At 35.9% G+C, this 24,858-nt stretch overlaps 1 protein-coding gene across 3 annotated transcripts in view; it reads right to left on the minus strand.

Moving 5' to 3' along the window:
• Window positions 1-22,071: 22,071 nt before the first annotated feature.
• Top3alpha (topoisomerase 3-alpha) overlaps window positions 22,072-24,858 on the minus strand; it is a 496,301-nt gene continuing 493,514 nt past the window's right edge. For all 3 annotated transcript variants that reach the window (XM_090411715.1, XM_090411714.1, XM_090411713.1), the window contains one exon: window positions 22,072-22,315. In XM_090411715.1, the coding sequence (XP_090267841.1) occupies window positions 22,281-22,315 (35 nt within the window). In that variant the 3' untranslated portion in view covers window positions 22,072-22,280. The remainder of the gene's footprint in view (window positions 22,316-24,858) is intronic.

Consider the following 24,858-nt stretch of genomic DNA (forward strand, 5'->3'; position numbering starts at 1 on the left):
ACCAGTAGCTAAATAGTACAGATAACAGATACAGTACTCAAGTCTCTTGGAGAAGTTGATGTATTATGTCTGTTGTAATGTTGTCATCAGTTGAGTACCAAATGATAACTTACACTGTGAGCATCGTGTTCAATGCTGGGTTATCATTTGGTTGTTGTTAATATATTGCCCATTTTCTGCATACCAAGACAAGGACATATCACAACTATAATAGTCACGTAAATGCAATAAGTCTGCTACTTATGAGGGTTCTGGAAGGGAATGATCAACTCTGGCAAGTCTTATTTTCCTGTCTTCCACTACACCGAAGCATATTCATCGTCTACTATGAAGAATTCGCATCGTAGCTCTTTATTTGATATTACAGATTCCCATTGGCCTCATTCTGGCTTTAATCATATTCTGAAAACAGTTTCTGCACTCATCTATCCTGTTCGCTGTTCCTCTGACGTACGTGATAGTTTTGGAATATTTTAACAATCATATATCCATCTCTTCAGTACAGCTGTAGTTGATCTTCAATGATCTGATTATAGCAGACACATTCAAACGACTGATGGCCACTATGACAAAGCCTATGAACTATGGCCTTATGATAAAGCCTAACTAGAAGCTTATTAACTTTGAACCAAACCCCATTTCCGGTGGCATTCAAAAATTTGCTCATTCAGGGTTTATGCCTCACCTTTATATCTTCGATATGAGAATTGCTTTTCTTCGGACATTTCAAGTACATAACCATTAAAATCAATAAAACCCTTAATGCTTATTAATTAAAGGTGAGTCAATAAAATGCAAAACGTAGTCACTGACATATGATAATCAATTACTTTTTGCTCTCACCTTGGATCAGTAGGATTTTGTACAACAACCAGAAGAAAAACATCAGACTCGCTCTACTACGAGTGGCAAAAATGCGAGATACGATAGATGGTATGAAAACAATGCAATTCTGACAAGGCATAATGTAATTGCGAAATAAATCCAGAACTGAAAGAAAATAGTAATACATCTTACTATTAAGGCAAAATATTAAGTAAATAATAATCCCATATTTGGAATTTTAAAGCAATGGATGTATTGCAGTTTACTCATGCTCGCTTGGATTATCAAACAGGAATGGCAGAACTCTTGTTCTATATCTTGCGGTATTTTAACTTCCACATCGGTATTCGAACCCGCTGCATGTTGGTTGGAAAGAGGATGCGTTTAGTACTCATCCAACCAAGAAGACGATCGTATTGTAGTATATATAGAATCTTGATATTAATTGAAACCACAGCCTTTTTTTCACTCATGCAAATTATTATGTAGTTGCAATAATAGTTTGCCCGTCTGTCCCCATGCATCATGTTGTGGGTCCTTAAGTGGGCAGTTTTCCTCAAATTGTATTATCCTTACCCAATTCTAAGAGGGGGGGGGGGGGGAGTTAAGCCAGTATCTCTTTGGTGTGAAATGGATACACTTCAAATAATTTTGTTTTTAATTATTCTGAGTTGAAGCTTCTCAAAATATTTCTTTATTAAGCTATAAATCATTGACCAAACGATTCGGAATTATAACCGTTTTTTTTTTTCCAGATTTATCCCTATCGCGGTAACTAGATAATTTTAATCGCAAATTAGGCAAAACAACATGCCTAGAGAGTATGGACTAAACTGCCCTGTGATCCAACAATGTACAGCAATGTTATCCATTGTTGAAAAACATATCTTGATTGCAAAACAACTAATCATTTTGGAACAATAATTTTAAACAAATTAAATGCAAGTGGCTATGGCAAAATGGCTGCGCCACCAACAGGCAGTGAACAATTATCTGAAATTATTAGCGTGGCTCTTGATGAACTTTTAAATCCTTCAGAAAATAGTAAGGAGTTGCAGATCCGAACTGTTCTGGATTTATATCATAAGTGGAAGGAAACAGTAGAAAGAGAATTTAATGATCAATTCATAAATTCTGAGAAGTATGCATTTCGAAGAAAATTGGTTTACTCTGTAGCTAAGGTGTGTTTCTGGATGAACATTCAACATATTCCACTCATAGTCGAAGTTATCAATTGCATGCGGGAATGTGATCAATGGCTTGAACTCATGGTGCAAGAGCGAGAGTATCCTAAATATATAACAGAAGAATTGTGGTTATGGCCTGGCAAAGATAATCCTTTAACTAGAAGAGGACAGGAATCGCCATTTGTATACTTTGTTAGAATGGCAAATTCCGCTCGGTTGGTGTTTGGGAAAGGCTCGAGATTTGTTGATGAATTTAATAACATCATTCAGGTGTTTGACTTTGAACTATGCGCTTCACCTAACTGGGTGCTCCTTTTGCTAAGATGTGGAGCCAAATTCAAGTCAGTTAAAACAGACAGATGGTCCCAAAACACCCAAGTTCACGTATCAAGTTATATTCTTTACTGCTATAGAAAACTGATTTGGTGGTATAGTAATGATTTCGAAGAATGGGAAATTAAAGCCTTCATGGATTGGGTGGACTGTGCTCGCTTTATCCTTCGTGAAGTTCCCCAACTATCGCTTGCGGCCTTGCAAAGCGCCATCAACTACAAGATGGCAAGGTATCGATACTTTAAAATACCCATTTGGAATTTTACTGTAATACAGTTCCTTCGTATGACAGATCCCTGGCTTCCTCTGCTTAAACAAAGGTACTTAAATCCATCGGAACTCATCCACCTTTGCCGGAGTAAAATTAGAGATTGTTTGAATGAGAACTGGCAGCTTCCCACCGGAATTCAGCAACTCCCACTGCCTGTCAATATTCTCAAGTATCTTGATCTCCAATCGGATTTTATTGAACAACAAAAGACTGAGTAGCCTAGATTGCCTTTCTATTATTTTATATTACGATACTTCAACATTAAGCTGAGCACCATAGTAATAAAGCACAAGTCTAAAATATTTTCTATCATCATTATTTACTAGTAAACATTTACATAGAAACTTCGATCCACACTAATTATGATGTTTTAAATTCACTGCTGCGTTTTGAAGGTCTTAATATTGAAATTTATTTTTGTGCAGTAGAAATTTCTGTGACGACATAATCTTTTCCGTAACTATTTAATAATAATCTACAATCGCTATCATCAACAAAATCCTTGGGACGCAAGGCACATACTCTCATCATCACCATATCTGAAATAAATAGGGTGATTATTCCTCATTCTCGTTTTGAAGTATGTCTATTAATTTCCCCATTGTTGATCTAAAAATGGTTTGCGTTTCTGCTTTTGTTGGTTGAAAAACCCTGCAAATCTCATGATATCGACTAACTTCCCTTCAGTTTCAAATAGCATCATTGCAATAAAATTGAAATTAATAAGAATAATTCAAGCAGTCAGTAACGGTTTACAAACGTTCACTGTTCTTAATTGTGTGGTAATTATTTCTAGTTTTCGAGAAGCAGTACATGTTTTACTATCCATGATATATTTCAACATAGAGAATATGGGGGATGTTGCATCAAATATGTTGGTGCTTTGTCTCTGCAATCACCTAAGTTTCCATGTTACTCTTTTTAGTCTGCAATACCGAGAAAACGGTTTCATGGTTATTTAATGCTAATTTAATAGTGCTAGGTGTTAGATATCCACATTGAGTCCACGCATAAAGTTTCAGGTGCCCAGAAATGCACCTGAGAAAAATAAGTTGCATATTTAAGTTAAAGGTTAAGAGGTGTCTTTTTTTAATGTAATTTTATAAGAAATGACGCTCTATGTCAATCCTGCAGTACAGGGGTGTTTAGCGAATGGCCCGCGGTCCACCTTTGGGCCGCGGAGCTCTTTGCCGTGGCCTGCTACAATTTAAAAAAATAACTACGTAACGTTTAAATGCGATTAAATAAAAATAATTTCAATGAGACTCGAGGGCCACTAAGCTATACTGCGGTATTTAGAATTGTAAATTGCTTTCCAATTCACAAGGAACGCTTGCATTTAAAACTTTACATAACCCATAAAAATAAATATTAAATAGACATGCTTCTTCAGCCATCTACCTGCGCCAAGCGGTACTTAAGTACTAGTACTAATGTCGCAGGTAGATGGCTGAAGCAGTTGTTCGTTCGAGTGCGCTGTCTTGGGCCTTCCAAATACATCTTGAAAGTTCTCGATACTTCGTTGTTTTCATATAAATCCAAGAGATTCTCATTCACAGTCAGTCAATCGTGAAAAGTGTGATATTCGTGTATAAGCGCAGGCAGGATCGTCGTGTGGGCCATAACCTATTCTGGTTTTATATTGCCAGACTTGTTTCATTAGTGTGAGACATATTCAGTGAATAATAACCATTACACGGCCATTTTGGATTATTGTTTGGGTTCACCTTCAATCACTATAGCTTCTACGAATAAAAAAGCGTAAATCAATTCCTTCTTGTCGGATTTTTAATGAAAATTGGAGCAATTTGTACTTTTTTGTGCTGATTGAAGATGAGCCAGTGTGTTTAATTTGTCATGAGTGAGTGTCAGTATGAAAATAATACAATATAAATCGATATGATGAGATAAAGCATTCGTCCAATTCCGATCACCTTTCGTGTAGACAAAGTGAACCGTCTCCAAATTGATTTAAAATGCCAGCATGATACATTTAAAAGGCAGAGGGAAGAGAGCGAAGCGTGCCTCAAAGTAAGTTATGTAGTAGCTGAAAATATTGCTAAAAAATCAAAAGCCTACTAGGATCGCGAGTTTGTGAAAGAATCTTTCATCGCTGCTGAGCAAATGTGCCTAAATAATAAGGAAGTCTTTACAAAACCGACTTTGACTGGGGTAACCGTACCACGACATTTCGAAGAATTTTCCAATGACATTGAAGGAACTTTAAAAAAACAGTCGTCCGAATTTACGTCATATTCACGTCCTTTAGATGAGAGCACAGATATGAAGAATACAGGACAAATGCTATCTTTGTCCGTGGCATTGATCAACAATTTCTGTGACAGAAGAACTGCCTATGAAGAGAACGACGAAATGCAGTGATATTCTTGAAGCCGCCAAGAAAACGCTCCAGCCTTTCGACCTCAGCTTAAGCAGCTTCGAGGGTGTTGTACTGATGGTGTCCCTGCTATGGTGGGAAAGAACGAAGGGTTGGTTGCGCTGCTACGGAAAGAACCGGAACTAGAAGGAAATGATTTCCTCCATTACCACTGTTTAATCCACCAGGAGAATTTCTGCGCGACAACTATTCGATTTGAGAATGTCATGAAATTTATTGTAACTATCGTCAAAATTATCAGGGCAAGACGATTAAATCATTTTCAATTACAAGAGGTTTTGACCCAAGATTGCGAAGCAATCACGGCGATGTGGTTTATTATAGTGATGTGCGTTGGTTGAGCAGAGGGAAGGTTCGTAAAAGAGTCTTTGAATTAAGGAGCGAAATACAGCAGTTCATGCAAATCAAGGTAAATCCAAATGCGGCATTTAACGATGCGAAGTGGATGACAGACTTTGCCTTTATGACCAACATCTCGTGGCATATGAATGACCTAAATACGCGGCTACAATCCAAAGATAAACTGACGCACATTCTGTTTGATCATATCAAAGCTTTTGTGGATTAGCTCAAACTTTGGGAGGCACAACTCGCAAAAAAAAAAAGACTTAACTCATTTTCAGCTTCGCGCTGAGTCCAACTGTTTGTCTCTATGAATAGGCTACAAAATTAGCCCTATTGAGAAGTCAGGTCAAAGAGAGAGAGAGAGAGAGAGAGAGAGATTTACTGATTTTCGTAACCAACAGTCCTCTTCAGATTTATTTTCAATGTCATTCAGTGTCAATGAATTGTGTCATAGGCTATACCCATAATATCCTTCGTTTTAATCCTTCATTTGTTACTAAAATGAAACTCACATAAAGGATTCGTGTGTGTGTGTGTTATAGACGAACCACATTGTTACCAGGTGGCGGCTCGTGGCTTGAAATCGTGGGGGTGCTGCAACTTTCGAAATATACAAGCACACTGTAAGTACAGTGAAATACGTGTTTGCATAAAATATCAAAATTATGGTAAAAATTAAAAAAAATTAAACATCACAAAATATTGTTTATTATCGATAAAATTATACAGTTTGGTATAATTCAAAATTACTTAAAAATAAAATCCATTCCTTTAATTGTAATTAAAGAAATGGATTTACAATTTTTGGACATTACAATTAAATCCTTTAGTTGTAATGTCCAAATATTTAAAGAGACGGAGTAAACACGATAAGCACTACGAACACTCTACTGCTGGCGCAAACTGCTTATAAACAACAGTGGAACTGCGCGACGGACAGTGCCGCATTACGCCAATAGCTCGCATCTCACTATGACGTGCATATGCTTGCTCGGCGTTGCAATATGACACTGTGGTAAACACAGTGCTGCTAGCATCCTTCGCCCTCCTAAGTGCGACAAGATATCTGCTGCAGTTCCGTAGTGCCTATGCATGAGCCGCCCCAGATTATTACATAAAAAGAAAAAAGCCAATTGGATAAGAAATTTGACGAAATGCCTTTCTTTTTCTTTTTTATTTTAGTGATTTCTTATTCAGATATTCTTACTTCTGCAATTGCTACAGTCAGATCCAAATTCTTTACGATTTTGCACTCCTCTATAGGATTCGTCACAATTTCCTGGACGTTCTTCGTTATATAAAACTCCTTACTTGAATCCACAGAATTTGTGGGGAATAATGGTCGCTTGTAAACATGGATTTCAAACATTAGAGAATTCTAAAATTAAAAATTAAACAAACTATTAGTTTTATGTTGTTTGAAAACATTAATTATTTTATCATGTAATATTTCCTAGGAGAAAAGAGGAATCGCTGCCGTTATTGTATAATTTATTGTTCTCAAACTTTTATTTCATCATTTTATATGTGATTCACCTGTGGAAACAGAAAACTACTTACGATTATGTTTATTTATGATTTTCCCTCTTTTTTTTGTTTAATTTCCTACCTACTTTCACTTACCAGTGTAAGAATATCTTACTCATAGACCTCGAATAAGATATAGTCTCATCTTGTCAATAGATGGCGCTATGAACCTCAGATTTTATTTCATATGGTTGTTATGAAGTTATGTGAGCATTTTGATGGAAAGTGGACTTGCAGGTTTGTACACTTGAAAGAAAAAATTTTTTACTTATTTTCTGAGATCCTTTTAAAGTGTTATAATTATAATACGCTTACCAATCACATTTTCAATTCTAAAGATGTATCCGAATTTCTTGGCAAATATGATTTTTTTCGCGTTGTTTTCAGAATATTGTATTATTTCAGCTACTGTCTATAAAGGAAGTAAAATGCTGTTGTCATCCTTCTTCCTACAATGACAACAGTAGTTGATTTCAAATCATATTAAATATTCAAACTTCAATGCAGTGTTAGCGTGCTTAGGTGATTTATTGTACTATCGCGACGTATAAATGAAGGACGATAGCAAGTGTCCAATTGCTATTCCAGCAGTTTCCCAAAGGAACATTATACACAATGCAAAGCCACTTTTAAATCTTAACTATAAAGACAGTAACTAAGAATATAACGAGTCCCATTTTCTAAGTAACGTCAAATAATTATATTAGATTAGAAATACAATCCTCCAAATATTCATATAGAGAAAAAATCATAATACATTAAGAAATATGATATTAAAATTAAATATTAATTTTAATAATTTATAAAAAGATATTAAAAATGATATTAAATATCAAATATGTATTGCAGTAGTCCGTTAAGATTAAAGATGTTAATATTATGATATAAATAAGAAACCATTTTGGAGACAGGAGTGACAGAATGTTTTTTATTTTTTAATTTTGTTTGCATTGTCATTTTCCAAACATTGTGTTTTTTGCTTCGTTTGAAAAAATAGGATCCAAATAAATCTAATAAAAAAGCCATGATGTTACGCTTTTTCAATACGCAATTACAGCCTTAAAAAATGATAATTTTGAATATCTAAGAAGATGTACTCTAACTATGTGTGAATGAAAGTATACACCTGAAAAAGTACGTGAATCCACGTTACTCACAGGATATATGATTAAATTTTATTGAGATATTAGCATAATTATTAAATGCATTGAGGAAAGTGAGACCTTTGTCAGGCGAAATGTCGGCTTTGAGAGAACCGACTTTTTTTTTTTTTTTTTTTTAATCAACGTCTCAGTTTTATCGAGAGCGTGTTGCGGAAATGGCCAAATTGTACTCAGCATCACTGCTGAACAAAATAATACAACATGATTAAGAAATAAATTTTGTTTACATTTCTTACTTCAGACGTATCAGAAAGAGGGCTTATGAATGCAAGTTGGTATATTCCATGAGCATGTCTGTCAAGTGTCATTGCTATATCATTGTCATTCACCTGATCGTCAGAGAACACATACCATCGGTTTAAAACCTTTCCTGTTCGATCAACTTAGAGAACAATGCAAACAAGTAATTTTTCATTATGGAATTATAATTTTAAGACAGAATTAAAGCCGTTTTGAATATTCATTTGATAGGTGAAAATACATTTCCTTTAAATAACCTTTTAAAGAACCCTCAACTACACGCTCCTGAACACTATGTATATTCTTTCTTGTCTACTCAATCGTTTGTAATGTTTCTAAACATTCTTCATTCATCATGCATACCTACCCATGTGCATTTGTTCATCATACTACTTTGATCTGCACTGGACGTTAAAGTCCACCTCAAATGTTTATTACTGGATTCATATCGAGACCCTAGACAGGACGGTCCCGTTTATCCATACGATTTTTCTTTAATCTTTTCGCTAGGTGATCACCTGAAGTATGATGCAGAGCCATATTGAAAGAATTATGAATTTGTGCGGTAATTAGTACTGTCACATGTGTTGTATATCTATTCATATTCATTTTTCTAGGTACTAAGACCAAAAGTCTAAATCTATACAAAAAGAAACATCTCTAGGCCAGTAAACTCAGCCTGCGTACATTACAGTTGGATATGTAGTCGGACATGCCTTCTACAACCATTGCTCATTCATTTTGCAAACTTCGTCTACTTAATAACCTGAACTAAATTGCCGTACTTATTTATTGTTTCCACTTTTTCTTACTGTGAATTTCATATCACACTTCTGAGGAATTTTATTTTTGGTATTCCTGGGTCTTCTCTTGGTAAGTAGAAGACGCCACCTTAGCATTTTTATCAGCTGATAACGCTGCATGGACGTCGACTAAACTATGTATTTCTTCACAAGTGTAAGAACATAATAATGATTATTGTTTACTATGACAATTTTCATCAAATCCATCAAATTAATAGAAATATTTTATGTTCATTATTAACCATCAGTGATTCCGTGCATATATGTGCGTATCTCTTCTCTGTGTCAGAAAGACGTTATTTTTGTGGAAGTTTGAAAGCATATTGTCTATGAATAGTTCTTTGATAACTAATATGAACAGCATTGGAAACACGAACGATTCACATCACAAGTAACAATAAAATGACATTAGCAAATAAATAAATAAATAATAGAAAAGAAAACAAAATAAACTAAAATTTTGTTTTCAAATAAATAAATAAATAAATAAATAAATAAATAAATAAATAATAATAATAATTATAATAATAATAATAATAATAATAATAATAATAATAATAATTATTATTATTATTATTGACATGATAAACAAACTGCCATTCGACAACAGAAACCTAGGAACATACAGAGAGCTGAAACAGGCACTATATAAATATTATAGTGAGAATGAAAATTAGAGCAATTCCTGTTTCTCTCTCCCCCAACACACACACACACACACACACACACACACACACACACACACACACACACACACACACACACACACACACACACACACACACACAAAAAAAACCTATGACAACCCCCCCTCTCCAAAAACTATCACTACAAGAACACAAAGCAACAAACACACCATGTCTAAATCCAACCCTATTTTCACAAAAAAAAAAAAAGTTAAACTGTAATAGCAGTCGAAGTCTTAAGCATGTACCAACAAACAGTAAAATCAACACCTGGCTTGTGACCACTATAGGAACACAACCATAAAACCGCCACCCTCTGTCATCTATTATCTTCCTCAGATAAGCTCTGCTAAGCTTCGAGGAAGAAAATTACTAACTTGCAAGTATCTGTTATACACTTGTAATGCGTTATAAATATTATATACATATAATTACTACAGCAACTATGTATGCAATTCATCTGAGACATAAAAAAAAAAAAAAAAAAAAAAAAAAAAATGTATATAATCCATATTGTAAATACTGTAAATATTATTATTGTATGTAACTTATACTGAGACATAATGAAATGTAAAAAAAAAAAAAAGTATTATTATTACTATTGAATTGTGAGTGTACGCTGCATTACTGCATTGTATCGTGAATTGAGTGCACATTGATGCCAATCCATATTTAGCTAGTTTAAAAAAAAAATGTATACTCATATTTATAAAATGTACACTGCATTTTGTATATCAAATTTCCGTACTGTACAAAAAAGATAATATGTTTTTCATTGTGTGTGTGCAGATACTCTGTGTGATAGTAAACCTTATCACTTTCATTGTAAAAACAAAAACAAATAAGTCGTTTATAAAAAAAAAAAAAAAAAAAAAATATTATTATTATATTCTAAATTCAAAAATTCTGTATAAACCTTATTATAAATATTGTAAATATCATTATTGTATGTAATTTATACTGAGACATAATAAAATGTTTAAAAAAAAAAAAAAAAAAAAAAAAAAAAAAATTATTATTATTATTATTATTATAACTGATATTGCGAAAGAGACAAAGAATCTCCTGCCAAAAAATCAACAGAAATCCTGACCAAAAATAGACGCGAAAGGCATAAAATACTGTTTTCACACCATTAGCAATATAATCATTCGAACGAGTGTGTAAAAATGTAATAATTTAAATAAAAATTATATACTGCATTTGGTTTAATCCTTTATCCAAGTGTAAGCAAACAAAGTTTGCACCTGAAGTATTTTCAGGACTGGAGCAACTCGTGGAAAAGGTTGTATAACTTCTCATGAGTAGCCTTAATATCCCATAGTGCAAAGCACATCTCCTTGCGGACATGTATAATGCTATACATTAAGGGAAGGGTCACTACCCAGACCGGTTTCGACCTTTATTGAGGTTTCTTCAGTGGGAGCCAGCCCAAGCGGTGATACCAAGGTTGATGCAAAGGAGAACTCATGTTTCCATATGCCAGTTGCCAAGAGGCGTCATACCTTATTATTAAAATTATCTGGTTCAGAGATAAGTTAATGGAAGTTTTTTTCACTTGGCTATGCTACCAATTATATATTTCCTTTAATCCTTTATCCAAGTGTAAGCAAGCAAAGTTTGCGCCTGAAGTATTTGGTGTAACACCTTTTGGCAACTGATATATGGAAATATGACTTCTCCATTACTTACACCTTAGTATCACCACCTCTGGGTCTGACTCCCATTGATGAGACCTCAATAAAGATCGAAACTGGTCTGGGTAGTGACCCTTCCCTTAATACATAGCATTATACATGTCCTCGAGGAGATGTACTTTGCATTATGGGATACTAAGGCAAGTGATGAGAAGTTATACAACCTTTGCCACGAGTTTCCCCCCAGTCCTGAAAATACTTCAGGCGCAAAGTTTGTTTGCGTACACTTGGGTAAAGGATTAAACCAAACATATAACTGGTAGCATTACCAAGTGAAACAACTTCCATTAAATGAAAACTCTTACTTAAGATTACTGAAGGTAATCGTGTTAAGGCCTTAAGATAATTAGTTTCTCTTATAGCTGGACTAAATTCACACGCGCATTTTTAAGAATGAAAAAAACCCGAGTTTTCTTGAAGAAGCAATCTGAAACTTCCGTATGATACCGAATAACTCAACTTTAGTTTAAAAAGCGCTTGTTAGAATTTCTTGTGTCATGCAATAAGTCAAAACCAGGACATTGTAACCAAAGAACCGGTTCAACGGACTATAATATTAAGTTGAAATAATTATCATGTGTTCATTTTTTATATTTCTCAAAAATTCAGCACAGTATTTTTTCCCTTTTCACTTACCATATTTTACCCTAATACATCAAGGCCAAGATTCAGTGAAAGTGTATTACGTATTCCATTATTTTTGTTGGGAAGGGAATTGCATTAATTACGTCTGACGATTATGATGAGAGAATAACTCTACGAGATATCTGGGTGTAGGTAAAGGGTTGGTGTAAACGCACTTCGACGAAAGGGCTGTGAGTCTGAATATTACTGTGGGCATGAAAGTCTGCGGATGTCTTTAGGTGATAGTAAATAATAACTGTCACTTACTGGAGAGCCAAAATGTCTTGAGGAAGTTTCTTCTTTGGTCTTTAAAGAGAGCTTTCATATGTGAAAACAACCTCTTAATTCAGTGGTAAATGTGATAAATTTCAGTGAGTGCTTATAACATATAACGTTTAACCACTCAGAGAAAGACTACTCTCGATTCCATTCTGGGTGCTACAAGATGAAGTTTCTCTAAGATTCTGTAAGTCGATCTGTGTGGAAAAGGCAGACATGTATGATTTTTCTTCGGACAATTTTTTGTTAAACTCACAGCTCAAAAAGTAGTAATAATATAATATTTTTTGTGATAATATTTTTATTGTTCTGCTAAAATATTTACACTTACAATAAACATCTTGAGTGACATTGCAACTTATAATTTTACAGAATTCTGCACAAAGTGCTACATTTTCTACATTGGATTTCAATTAGAAAGTTTTTAAAAAATACTTTTTGCCTCTATATTATGTATCTACAACACATGTTCTTCTAATATTTACAATAAATATTATACAGAATTTTTGAATTTAGAATATACATAATAATAATAATAATTTATTTATTTTATTTATTTATTATTATTTTTTTATGTATCGGATGAATTGCATACATAGTTGCTGTAGTAATTATATATACATAATATTTATAACGCATTACAATTGTGAATAACAGATACTTCAGGTTAATAATTTTCTTCCTCGAAGCTTAGCAGAGCTTATCTGAGGAAGATAATAGATGATAGAGGGTGGTGGTTTCATGGTTATGTTCCTATACTGGTCACAAGCCAGGTGTTGATTTTACTGTTTGTTGGTACGTGCTTGGAAGAATTCGACTGCTATTACAGTTTAACTGTTTTTTCTTTTTTTTTGTGCAAATAGGGCTGGATTTCGACATGGTGTGTTTATTTCTTTGTGTTCTTGTAGTGCTAGTTTTTGAGAGGGGGGGGGGGGTTGTCATAGGTTTGTGTGTGTGTGCATGTGTGGTGGGGGGGGGGAGAGAGAGAAACAGGAATTGCTCTAATTTTCATTCTCGCTATAATATTTATATAGTGCCTGTTTCAGCTCTCTGTATGTTCCTAGGTTTCTGTTCTCGAACGGCAGTTTGTTTATCATGTCAGGTACATAGTAGTTTCGGGAGGCTTTGCCGTAGTGATTGTTGTACTTATATGTTAAGTAGTTTGTTGACTTTGGTCTTGTTATTTGATATGTTGTTCTGGTTACTCTATATGTGGGGCTGTAGTAGTGTTTTAACATGACTGTGTAGTGGTATAAGTGTTTTACCTTAAATATTTTGTATTTTGTCCGTGCTTCCTGCATAAGAGTGGGTTGTTCTCAGAATATCAGTTTTACCATTTTATCTTGCAACCATTGTAGCCTGTTAAGTCTATAGTCTGCACAGAATACGTATGATGTGATTGCATATCTTAAAATGTTTTCACATAATGCTTTATAGATTAGTATTTTGATCTGGGTTGGGGCAATGTCTTTTAATCTGTATAGTTTGCTTGCTATTATCCTAAGCTTGGTATGTAGGTAGTTTGTACGGCTATTCCAACTTTGATCAGCATCGAAGTGAAGTCCAAGATAGCGTGTTGTTTTCACCTGTGAGGGTTGTGATTTTAGGTTCGGCACTTAGTGTATATTGAGGATGAATATTGGATAGTGAGATATTTAGTTTCTATGGGCAGGGTTTGGGGGTTTTTGAACAATTCAAATATCGCTTACACAAATATGCAACATGACATCAACCAAATCATTACTGGTTAACCGAAAACAGCATATATATAAACCCAGGAAACATTTGGTTGATGTCATGTTGCATATTTGTGTAAGCGATATTTGCATTGTTGTGAATGAATACTATGGCAGTGTTGTCTGCGTACTGGAAGATTTTACTTTTTAGGGGGAGTTGCCTTATGGCGTGTGTGTATATGTTAAATAGAATGGGAGATAGGACAGCTCCTTACGGTACTCCACAGGTTACATGTACCTCTTTGCTGTACGCTGGTCCTATACGTGTGATGTGCTTTCTGTTTTTCGTGTATGCTTTAAACCACTGGAGTAGACGACCTCCAATTCCGATATGGGTAAGTTTCGTTAACAAGGTTTTATGTGTTAGTGTGTCAAATGCTTTTGTTAGGTCACTGAATGCCACTAATGTTATTCTGTTTTTATCGAATGCATCGTTTATTAGATCTGTGAAATCTTCCAGAAGTGTTGCTGTTCCTTTATTTTTTTGAAAGCCATATTGTGTTTTGGGTAAGATTTCAAAATTTTCAACGTATGTGGAGAGTTTCTGATGTACAATGCGCTCCATGATTTGGTTGATTACAGACAGCGTGGCGATGGGTCTGTAATTACTTATAATGTTTCTTTTCCCCTTCCCACCCCCCCCCCCCCCCACCCCCCCCCCCCCCCACCCCCCCCCCCCCCCACCCCCCCCCCCCCCCACCCCCCCCCCCCCCCACCCCCCCCCCCCCCCACCCCCCCCCCCCCCCACCCCCCCCCCCCCCCACCCCCCCCCCCCCCCACCCCCCCCCCCCCCCACCCCCCCCCCCCCCCACCCCCCCCCCCCCCCACCCCCCCCCCCCCCCACCCCCCCCCCCCCCCACCCCCCCCCCCCCCCACCCCCCCCCCCCCCCACCCCCCCCCCCCCCCACCCCCCCCCCCCCCCACCCCCCCCCCCCCCCACCCCCCCCCCCCCCCACCCCCCCCCCCCCCCACCCCCCCCCCCCCCCACCCCCCCCCCCCCCCACCCCCCCCCCCCCCCACCCCCCCCCCCCCCCACCCCCCCCCCCCCCCACCCCCCCCCCCCCCCACCCCCCCCCCCCCCCACCCCCCCCCCCCCCCACCCCCCCCCCCCCCCACCCCCCCCCCCCCCCAAAAAAAACTCACTGTCTGGTGCACATTTACCCCCCCCACCCCCAAGGGAAAAAACTCTCCTTTACAGGTTAACATTTACAAACAATTACTTTAAGGCAGGGGTGGGGAACCCCTCCCCCGTGAGTCTATTCCAATTCGCCCATTTGCTGATGCACTCGTATGTACATGTAAATAAAATTTTATAATAATTTAAATTTATTATAATTAAATTTATTAAATTAAAATTAAATATGGAAAATAGACAACAGAATCAACAAAGCTGGTATGGTAGGAAGTCAATTGAATAAATTCATATGGAATGAGAGAAATTAGTCGGAACACTAAATTAGCTGTATACAAGACAGTGTTCAAACCAGTTTTAACTTATGGATCTGAGAGCTGGGTCAGAAGTAAAACACTTGACCAAAGACTAGAGACCGCAGATATGAGAGTCCTGAGAAAGATTATAGGCGTAAACAGATGGCATCAATGGCAATATCATATTAAAACGAGGATATTAAGAAAAAACTTGACATTGTCAGCATCCAGGAATGCATTAGCAGAGCTAATCTCAGGTGGTATGGTCACTTAAACAGAATGGGAGAGGAAAGATATGCAAAACAAGTGTTCTCTGCCAGGTTGGCAAGAAAATAACCCAGAGAAAGACCAAGATATAGGTGGATTGATACGGTACAAAGTGCCTTAGAGGATAGAAATATAAGATCTGATTATAAGATTAAGATGTTGGAGTCTTGACAAGTAACAGACTGATTTGGAGGAAATTTGTAGATCGGAAGGTAGTAATGATGTAAATTTTTCATGTAGTACTATCGTATCCTGTACACCCCTTGAGAGTACATGGCAGGAATTTGATGATGATATTCCTATAAAACATGAATGTTAAAATGTCGAAAGTTTTTTTTTTAATTTTTATTTTATTTATTTATTTTTTACTTATGTTTCACGTTTCATTCCAAAACACTTACATTTTTGTGTCACATCTTGAGAAATTCATGTTATCTGATGAATTTCTCAAAAAATTAAAGAAAATATAATTAATTGTGGTTAGTACAGGTAGTCGTCGACTTACGAGCATGTCAGGTTCCGACCGACTAGTCGTAAAGCAATTTGGATGTAAGTCGGACCAGTTTAGGTAAATCAGACACTGTGTACAACACAACTGGTTTATTATTTACAAAAATAAAAAATATTATGAAAAAGATATCAAATACTGTATAAAACCTAACAAATATTTTCTTAAAGAACTAAACAAAACATATGTAGAAAATAGATAAGAAATATTTTACTGACCACTCGTGCTGGGCTGCGGGTCATCACGGTATGGCCAAAAAGCGTCTTGTACCGTTTGTTCAATCCCTCCAAATCGTTCAATGTTTGGGTCCATTTCCTCAAAATGTGTAAGAAGTTTATTTAGTAGAGAAAAACCTTCAAATAACCCTCTAGTGGTGTATTTTCTTTCTGGTTCTTCATCTTCATTTTTCTCTTCTTCAATTTTTTCTTCTTCCAAAGCGATAAGTTCTCCAGATTCTTGATCTAGAAGCTCCTCAACATCTTCCACTTCAATGTCTAAAGAAAGTCCATTTGCCAGTGTTACAATATTTTCTGTAACCATTTCAAGTTCATGTTCAATATCAAATTCATCATTAACAAAACGCTGGACGGTTTTTCCAGATTCCATTCATGCATTTCTTTGTCACAGCCTCCCAATGCGGCCGCAATATTTTTGATGCATTTATAAATATCGTAGTTTCCAAAACTCTCACAAAGATAGTTCTGGGTCGGCGTCTGTTGCGGCTATAGCTTGGGAGGAAGTGGTTCGAAGATAGTGTGCCTTAAATGTGGCAATCGCCCCTTGGTCCATAGGCTGAATGAGTGGAGCTGTATTTGGCGGCAAATAAAAAACTTTTACATCTGGATGGAGGCAGTCTAGGTGAGGTGGATGGCCAGGTGCATTATCTAAGATTAATACAATTTTGAAAGGAATTTCTTTCTTGAAGCAATATTCACGAACTTGAGGTACAAAACAATTTAGAAACCAGTTTTCAAACAATGTTTGAGTCATCCAGGCTTTTCAGTTTGAATGGAAGTATACAGGCAGAGCGTGCTTGTTTACATTCTTGAATGCACGAGGATTTTCAGAATGATAAATTAAAAAAGCTTCAGTTTAAAACCTGCAATGTTCCTGCCAAGGAGCAAAGTCAGCCTATCTTTAAGTGCCTTAAAACTAGGCATGCTTTTGGCTTCTTGGTGAATGGAAGTGCGTTCTGGCATCCTTTTCCACAACAATCCAGTCTCATCCACGTTGAAAAGCTGCTCTGGTTGATACCCTCCTTCCATAATTATTTCATCCAGACTTTTAACAAACTCTTGAGCTCCTTCCACATCCGCACTTGCTGATTCTCCAGTGACTCGAACCCTATGAAGGTTGAATCTTCTTTTGAATCTCTTGAAAAATCCTGTACTTGCTATAAATGTCTGAGTGTAATCTTTTCCGGCGCGTTCCTTCAGCGTCTGAAAGAGACTTCTAGCCTTCGACTGCACTGTAAGAAGACTTAAGGGTGTTCACTTCTATATCTGATCTTCCATCCAAAGAAACAATTTTTACATTTCATGGATGGGCTCTGTACGTTGTTTCATTATCTGTTGCTCGCATGGGTGCCGAACCTTTAACAACTTCACGAATCCTTTCTTTGTCTTTCAAAATCACTGACACTGTAGAATGAGATAACTTAAAATCACGTGCGATCGCGTTCACCTTCTTTCCTTCTTCATGCTTGATCACTTTCAATTTTTTGTCTAAATCAATAGTCTTTCTTGTTTTCTTGACAGGTCTAGGAGTAGACAAAGTCACTTTCCTTTTGGTTGACATGTTTAGGGGTTTTAAAAAATGCTAATTGTAACACAAATTATAACTGAACCAAAAATAGTGAACATAATATGTATGCAAACAGAGATCGAGACGCATGAATCATGCCAAACACACGTTACTGGGCAGACGCTACACGCACAACCATTCCCATTAGGCGTCGGGGGCCACACGGATAGAGCATGTGAGTGCAGTAGAAAAATCTGTTACAGTAGTTCATACTGTAACAGATGAAACGTGGTGCAAGATGCAGTAGCAGTCACAAGTCAATCAGTCGTAAAGCGCATAGGTCGTAAGTCGACGACTACCTGCATACATTTTCTGAAATTGTGAGGAAAATCATAAAATGAGATGGCTAGGAATTCCCTGGAGATGTACATAAATGGCATAAACACATATATAGAATAATGCTTATGATATAGCATTTTTGAAGTGAGATTATCTAGTCATTTGAGATAAAGCTCATTTTAAGTTCTGATTAGCTCAATAAAGACTTTCATGACCTGATTCAGGGCTCACCCCACAAAGTTTGCAACTAATCACCCAGTAAACAGACAATTGTTGGTGTCCTATTCAAGTTTTGAACCTAGAACTGGCACACCTAATCAGCAAACCAGATTCTGAGCTGTTGGCAAAATAAGGGGGGAAAGAAAGTGAAGAAACTTAAAAAAGTATAATATCAGTCTTAGACTGATAGTCACATGGTTGGATTTTGATAAACATATTTAGTAGCACAGATATTCTATTTCAAATCAGAAAACAGAACAAATTCATAATATGTAAATTTAAAAAAAAAATTATAGAAATCTGAAAAAAAACTTGAATCAAAACGAAACAAAATCAATTGGAAAACATGATAAATCGATATTTCTAAAATCTCGAACTGGAATTGAAACTGGAATTGTTTTTTTTTTTTTTTCCCCTTGGGTTACTGCAGAGCCTGCCAAGTCAGATAAGGCAAAGGAGAGGAGTCAGATAAAGACAGCCATTCAAGGTTGAAGTTAAGCACTGCATTAACAACCCCATCTCACAAAATATCTACTAGCCAAAAACCAAATAGCGAATAATCTTCAATGGAATTCAATCCATTATTCCAACATTTGGACTTAATCCAAATGTTGGAATAATGGATTCTGAATAGGATCATGGAATGTGAGCAGCTTGTTTAGAGCTGGTGAACTTCGGAAACTCACCTACGAATTAAATAGATATAAAATGGATATGATAGCAATGTAAAAGACGAGATGGATAGGGTAAGGTAATCTGAAGAAAGATAACGTTTTGTATGTTATGGAAGAAACAATACTATTAGCAGTTTCTGATAGCGATTGAACTAAGTTCAGATAAACATGAACTTGGTGTAGGCTTCACTATCAGGAAAAACTTACAATCATCTGTGATTGAATTTCAGACTTTTAATGAAAGAGCAAGCTAAGAATACAAGCACCCACCAAAAAGGAAATAAAATACAAATTCTAAGAAAAACTGGAACTAAATACAACAAAATATTATAAATTATATGAAGAGCCAAAGACTTCAATTCGGCGACATATAAACTTATTTAAGTTAAGGGATATTACATCCCATATTGTTTCCTAGCCGAATAAGAAACTCAAAGAGTTTCATGCCGAATATAGTAAATATATAATGGATTGTGTTACAACTGACCCTTTAGGGAGTGCAACACTGAGGCAACTCATGGTAAGGGTGGAGCAAGCTCCGATCACTATTCTTGATATTTCCCCATAATGTGAAACCCAGCTCCTAGGAGCTGTATTACTGTTCTACATTATGAGTGAGAGAAGGTCCTACCCAGACCGGTTTCACTTTTATTGAGGTCTCATTGGTGAGTAGGTAGACCTAGAAATACCAAGTTTGTAGCGTACAGAACTTACATATACCTTACTATGAGAATTGCCAAGAAGGTGTCCTAATAAATTATTAATTATATGAAGAGCCAAAGGCTTCAATTCGGCGACTATCCAGGTATTTGCTTACGCTTGGTATTTCTTGCCGAACTTTATATATTTACTATATTCGGCATGAAACTATTCGAGTTTTTTATTTGGCTATGAAACAATATGGGATGTAATATCCCTTAACTTAAATAAGTTTATATGTCACCAAATTGAAGCCTTTGGCTCTTCATATAATTAATAATTTGTTAGGACAGCTTCTTGGCAATTCTCATAGTATATGTAGGTTCTGTTTGCTACAAACTTGGTATTTCTAGGTCTACCTACTCACTGATGAGACCTCAGTAAAGGTTGAAACCGGTCTGGGTAGTGACCTTCTCTCACTCATAATGTAGAACAGTAATACAGCTCCTAGGAGTGGGTTTCACTTTATGGGGAAATATCAAGAATAGTGAGCGGAGCTTGCTCCACCCTTACCATGAGTTGCCTCAGTGTTGCACTCCCTAAAGGGTCAGTTGTAACACTATCCAGGTATTTGCTTACGCTTGGACTCGCTGAACTTTATATATTTACTATATTCGGCATGAAACTCTTTGAGTTTCTTATTCGGCTATGAAACAATATGGGATGTAATATCCCTTAACTTAAATAAAAATATTATAATTTTCCTAGCAGAAGATTTAACTGCAAAAACTGGAAAGGTAAAGAAATTTATTTAAAAAAAAAAAATTATTGGAAGCCTTCATGAAGAAACAAATATTAATGGAGAAAGAATTCATTAATTTAACCACATCTAGAAATTTAAGTATTGGGCCTATTATTTAAAAGGGAGAGGTCATTGTTGTCAAGGACTTTCAATGATTCAACCTCGTCTATTAGTATTGACACTGCCCCAAAAAAGTAGTATGTTTATGAGAAAGAATGTGCACAACAAAACATGAAAATCTCCTGATGATGCATTTAACCTGCAGACCATATCATAATTGACAAGATACAGAAATTGTATCCAGAATATTCAGTTACAGAGATAATGTGATAATGATCCTTTTCTACTAAAGCTATTCTTAGATTCAAAATCAACTGTAAATATGATTTCAAGTGAGATACAATATTATATCAAGAATAGTATAAAAGTAGCAGCAGAAAACTTAAACTGGAAATAAAAGTAAAATACTGCAAAAAAAAAAAATAATAAATAAAAATTAAAATAAAAAAAAATGAGGAATGTGAACAGGCAATCCACTATGTACTCAGAAATACAAAGAGTAGCAAGGAAGGCAATAAAGCAATTGGATGACAAAAAAGAAAACTTTTAACTGTGTAGCTCTGAAAGTAGAAGTGGTGTTTGCACTCTACAGCGCTTGACCACATGACGAAAGGCCTTCGAATCTAGGTCGCCAATTAGAGGAACTTTTTCTAAGCCTTTTCTTGACCGGTTCCAGAGTTAGTCGATCTCTGGCACGGACTAGCGAGTTTTTCCTCCCGGAAACTCGGGTTTTTCGTCCCGTAAACTCAAGAAAATCGGCCATCGAACCCACATTATTTTCAGACATTAAAAATATTGTGTTAGAGTTAGGGACCACCAGATGGCGGCACTTGCCGCCTTCTTCACTGCATGCCGATTAATTAGTGATAACCTTGGGCCAGCTATCTCTGATTGGCTACCAGTAGAGACTGAACTGCCCACTCGGTCTCCAAAAGTTAGATAGGACTTAAAAACGGCCTCGCCTACTCCCTATATACTGAAACAAAAAGGTTAGCTGATTTTTTTTTTTTTAAGTTGAATTCACATACATATTTAACATATTTGAAATACTTGTTTTAATGGTTTCAGCAGTATCCAAAAGTTCATCATATTATTATTTATGCTGGAAGGAAAAACTAATGCACACAGATGCATAATTTCACATCATGTATAAAAATAATGAACTGCAGCAGTTTGTTCAGTGAGACAGACTTAATGCCCTGTTCGGGTGTATCAGATTAAATGATAATTAAAGCAAAATATAAACAATTTTATTTAAAGAGTAAAAATAATGGATGCCAACAGTTTGTCCGGTGAGAGAGACTTAATGCCCTGTTGGGGTGTATCAGAGTAAATGATAATGCTAAATATAAACAATTTTATATACATATTTGCAATCATACAAAAATTGCATTGTCTAGCTCCTTAATAGTATATACAAAAATTGACATCTCTTCGTTATGAAGTAGAAAACACTGGTATTGCAGAAATTCTTGTCACCACGATAATCACCTGTTAACCGGACAGTTTTTTCTATTATGACCTAAAAAAAAAAAAATTGCAAATATCAGTTATTTTAATTTAGGGTTACAATGATGGAAGAAGGATACTCAATTTTAATGCAGCCTCAAAGTAAGTGTAGTATATTGTAGTGTGTGTGTGTGTGCGCGCGCGCTGAACAAGTATTGTATTTTTTCTCAAATAAAGCATACAATTCAATTAAAAATTGGATATATACATTGACTCACTTTTTGGCATGCTCATGTGCTATCACCATGATTTCTTTTGGTGCAGTATGCGCTACTGAAATGTGCAAATGGGAACAGTCTGCAAGGTCTTACATATACAATCTATTCACTACATATGACTTTCACTCGTGCTTTTAGGCTTAGGTGCAAGTTAAAACTCATGTTATGGTTTAATGGATCCCATATGTCATCTCTGTCACAGAGGTATCAGTCAGAATATTATATTATATGCAATTGTAATAATGCAAATAAACAACACAAGAAACTAAGTTGAGGATAATTAGATTGTAAGCCTTAGGAAGGGTGTACTCAGTGGATGCCGGTAGGCTGCCTTGGCTGTCTGTTGAGCAGGATGTCTAAGAATAGATATTTCCCAAATCTTGGGAAGTTGCACACAACCATACTTATTAATATTTGATTGATTTTTAAAATCTGCTGCTGATCCAGAAAAGAAAAAAAAAAAAAAACATGTTCTTGATACAGCAGATAAATCTTCTATCTGGCTAAGATACACTGATGATCTTTTTTTCAATTTGGCACATGGTTCAGACATGTTTGACTCATTCCTTCTCCACTGTAAAATGTTTTATTATTAGCAATTATTAAATCCTGATTATTGATTGTCATCATTTTCATTATCGCTGATTCCTTTTACAGTACTCTTTCCTCCATATTGACAAAGCTTTGTCAATAGCTTTTTTTGGGGGGGGGGGGGGGGGAGATCAATAACTTTTTCCAAACTCATAGGAAAACTTGAGAATAAATTAATATTGCATAAATGCATTTATGCTATATGTTAACTTTTGATATGGTTTGTTCTTCATGTCTGCTTCTTTAATTTCCTGAGTCCAGAGTATGGAGTTCTAATTTTTCTATCCTTACAAACAGCTTGCTCATATATATTCAGGTATAAAAGATTTTACAACTGCCAAATTGCATAATTCAAAAGGCTTTGTCAGTAGACTGAATTCCAAATGACAGGAGTAGGGCTCTTTTAGTATCTTCTTTTTTAAAAAGGAAATACAGAAAAAGAATTAAACTGGAATTTCGCTTGGGTGTTTCAGATAAGCTTTATACAAGAATATACTTGATAGGGGACCAATAAATGTGATGGAAGAACCAAATGCAGGTCTGGTTAGTTGGATGCTAATCTAATGTACCCACAGGTATTAGTGTTTGTTTCCAGTTTTTAAGGCAGGAACTGAATTTCACTGCCCCATAAGATCACCACTCCACTTATTGGAGGTCTATAGTGGTTTGAAAAAGTTCCACATTTTGTCTGTAGGTAGCATTTCCTGATTACATAATATGGTGTAAATGAAACAATTTAGGGCAGTGTATATAGATTTATCTAAGTGTCAATCAATTATAAGTCAACAGCTAGAATTGATGGTGCACAGAAAGATATCTATAGGGCAGGTTTTCAGAATTATGTAATATGGTGCAAATGAGACATTCCAGAGGGCAGTATATAACAGCTTATACCTAGTTGTAAGTTGGAATTAATGGATACAGGAAGATGTTTTGATTTAAACCATCTTCCTGTACGTAAATCAGAAATATTAAACCTAGCTCTGTGCTTTATCTTGAATATACTCATAAATAAATCCACTACATGTTTTTGGTCTCTTTAAGTAAATTGAATAACTGCTGTAAATTTGTTATGAAATTAGGCAACAACATAGTAAACATTAGTTGCTCAATGGAAAACCTGTACAACAAGTACAACATTTCAAAGTTTAATTACAATCTTTAGTGAGGATATCAAATGAAATATGAACATAAATAAATTAGCCAAAACACTAAACTATACATATATATGCAAGATCTTCTTCAAATCACTTTTAACTTATGAATCTGGGGGTTGGGATAGAAACCGATCAAAGACAAGTGACTACAAGATAAGCAAGTTCTGCAAACAGATAGCACTAAATATGAGAATTGTATGAGAAATGTATATTAAAATACAATTTAATTCATTAGCATCTGAGAACTTCACCGGAGCTAATCTATTGTAGTATGGTTACCAGAATGGGAGAGGAAAGTTAGTAAAATACAGGGTGTTCGGGATAAATTTGACATATTTATAATTAATTATATTTTTCCGTAAGTTACATGTATTAACACACACTTCTCTTCATTTAAAAGTTTGGACCCTTCTTCATTCATATACAAGATGTCAGAAAGGATGGATAGCTGGAACCCACCTGAATCATGGAAGAGAATAACTTGTATCATGATGATTCGTGCCCGCCATCAAAATAAGGATATTACGACTGCTGCCCAATGCTCCCTGAATACAGTAAAAACAATCAGGCATGAACTAGAGACTTGCAAT

Source organism: Typopeltis vanoorti, chromosome 21, assembly GCF_054136105.1.
Source record: "Typopeltis vanoorti isolate ZY-2024b chromosome 21, IOZ_Tvanoo_1.0, whole genome shotgun sequence".
In the NCBI taxonomy this organism is placed as follows: Eukaryota; Metazoa; Arthropoda; class Arachnida; order Uropygi; family Thelyphonidae; genus Typopeltis; species Typopeltis vanoorti.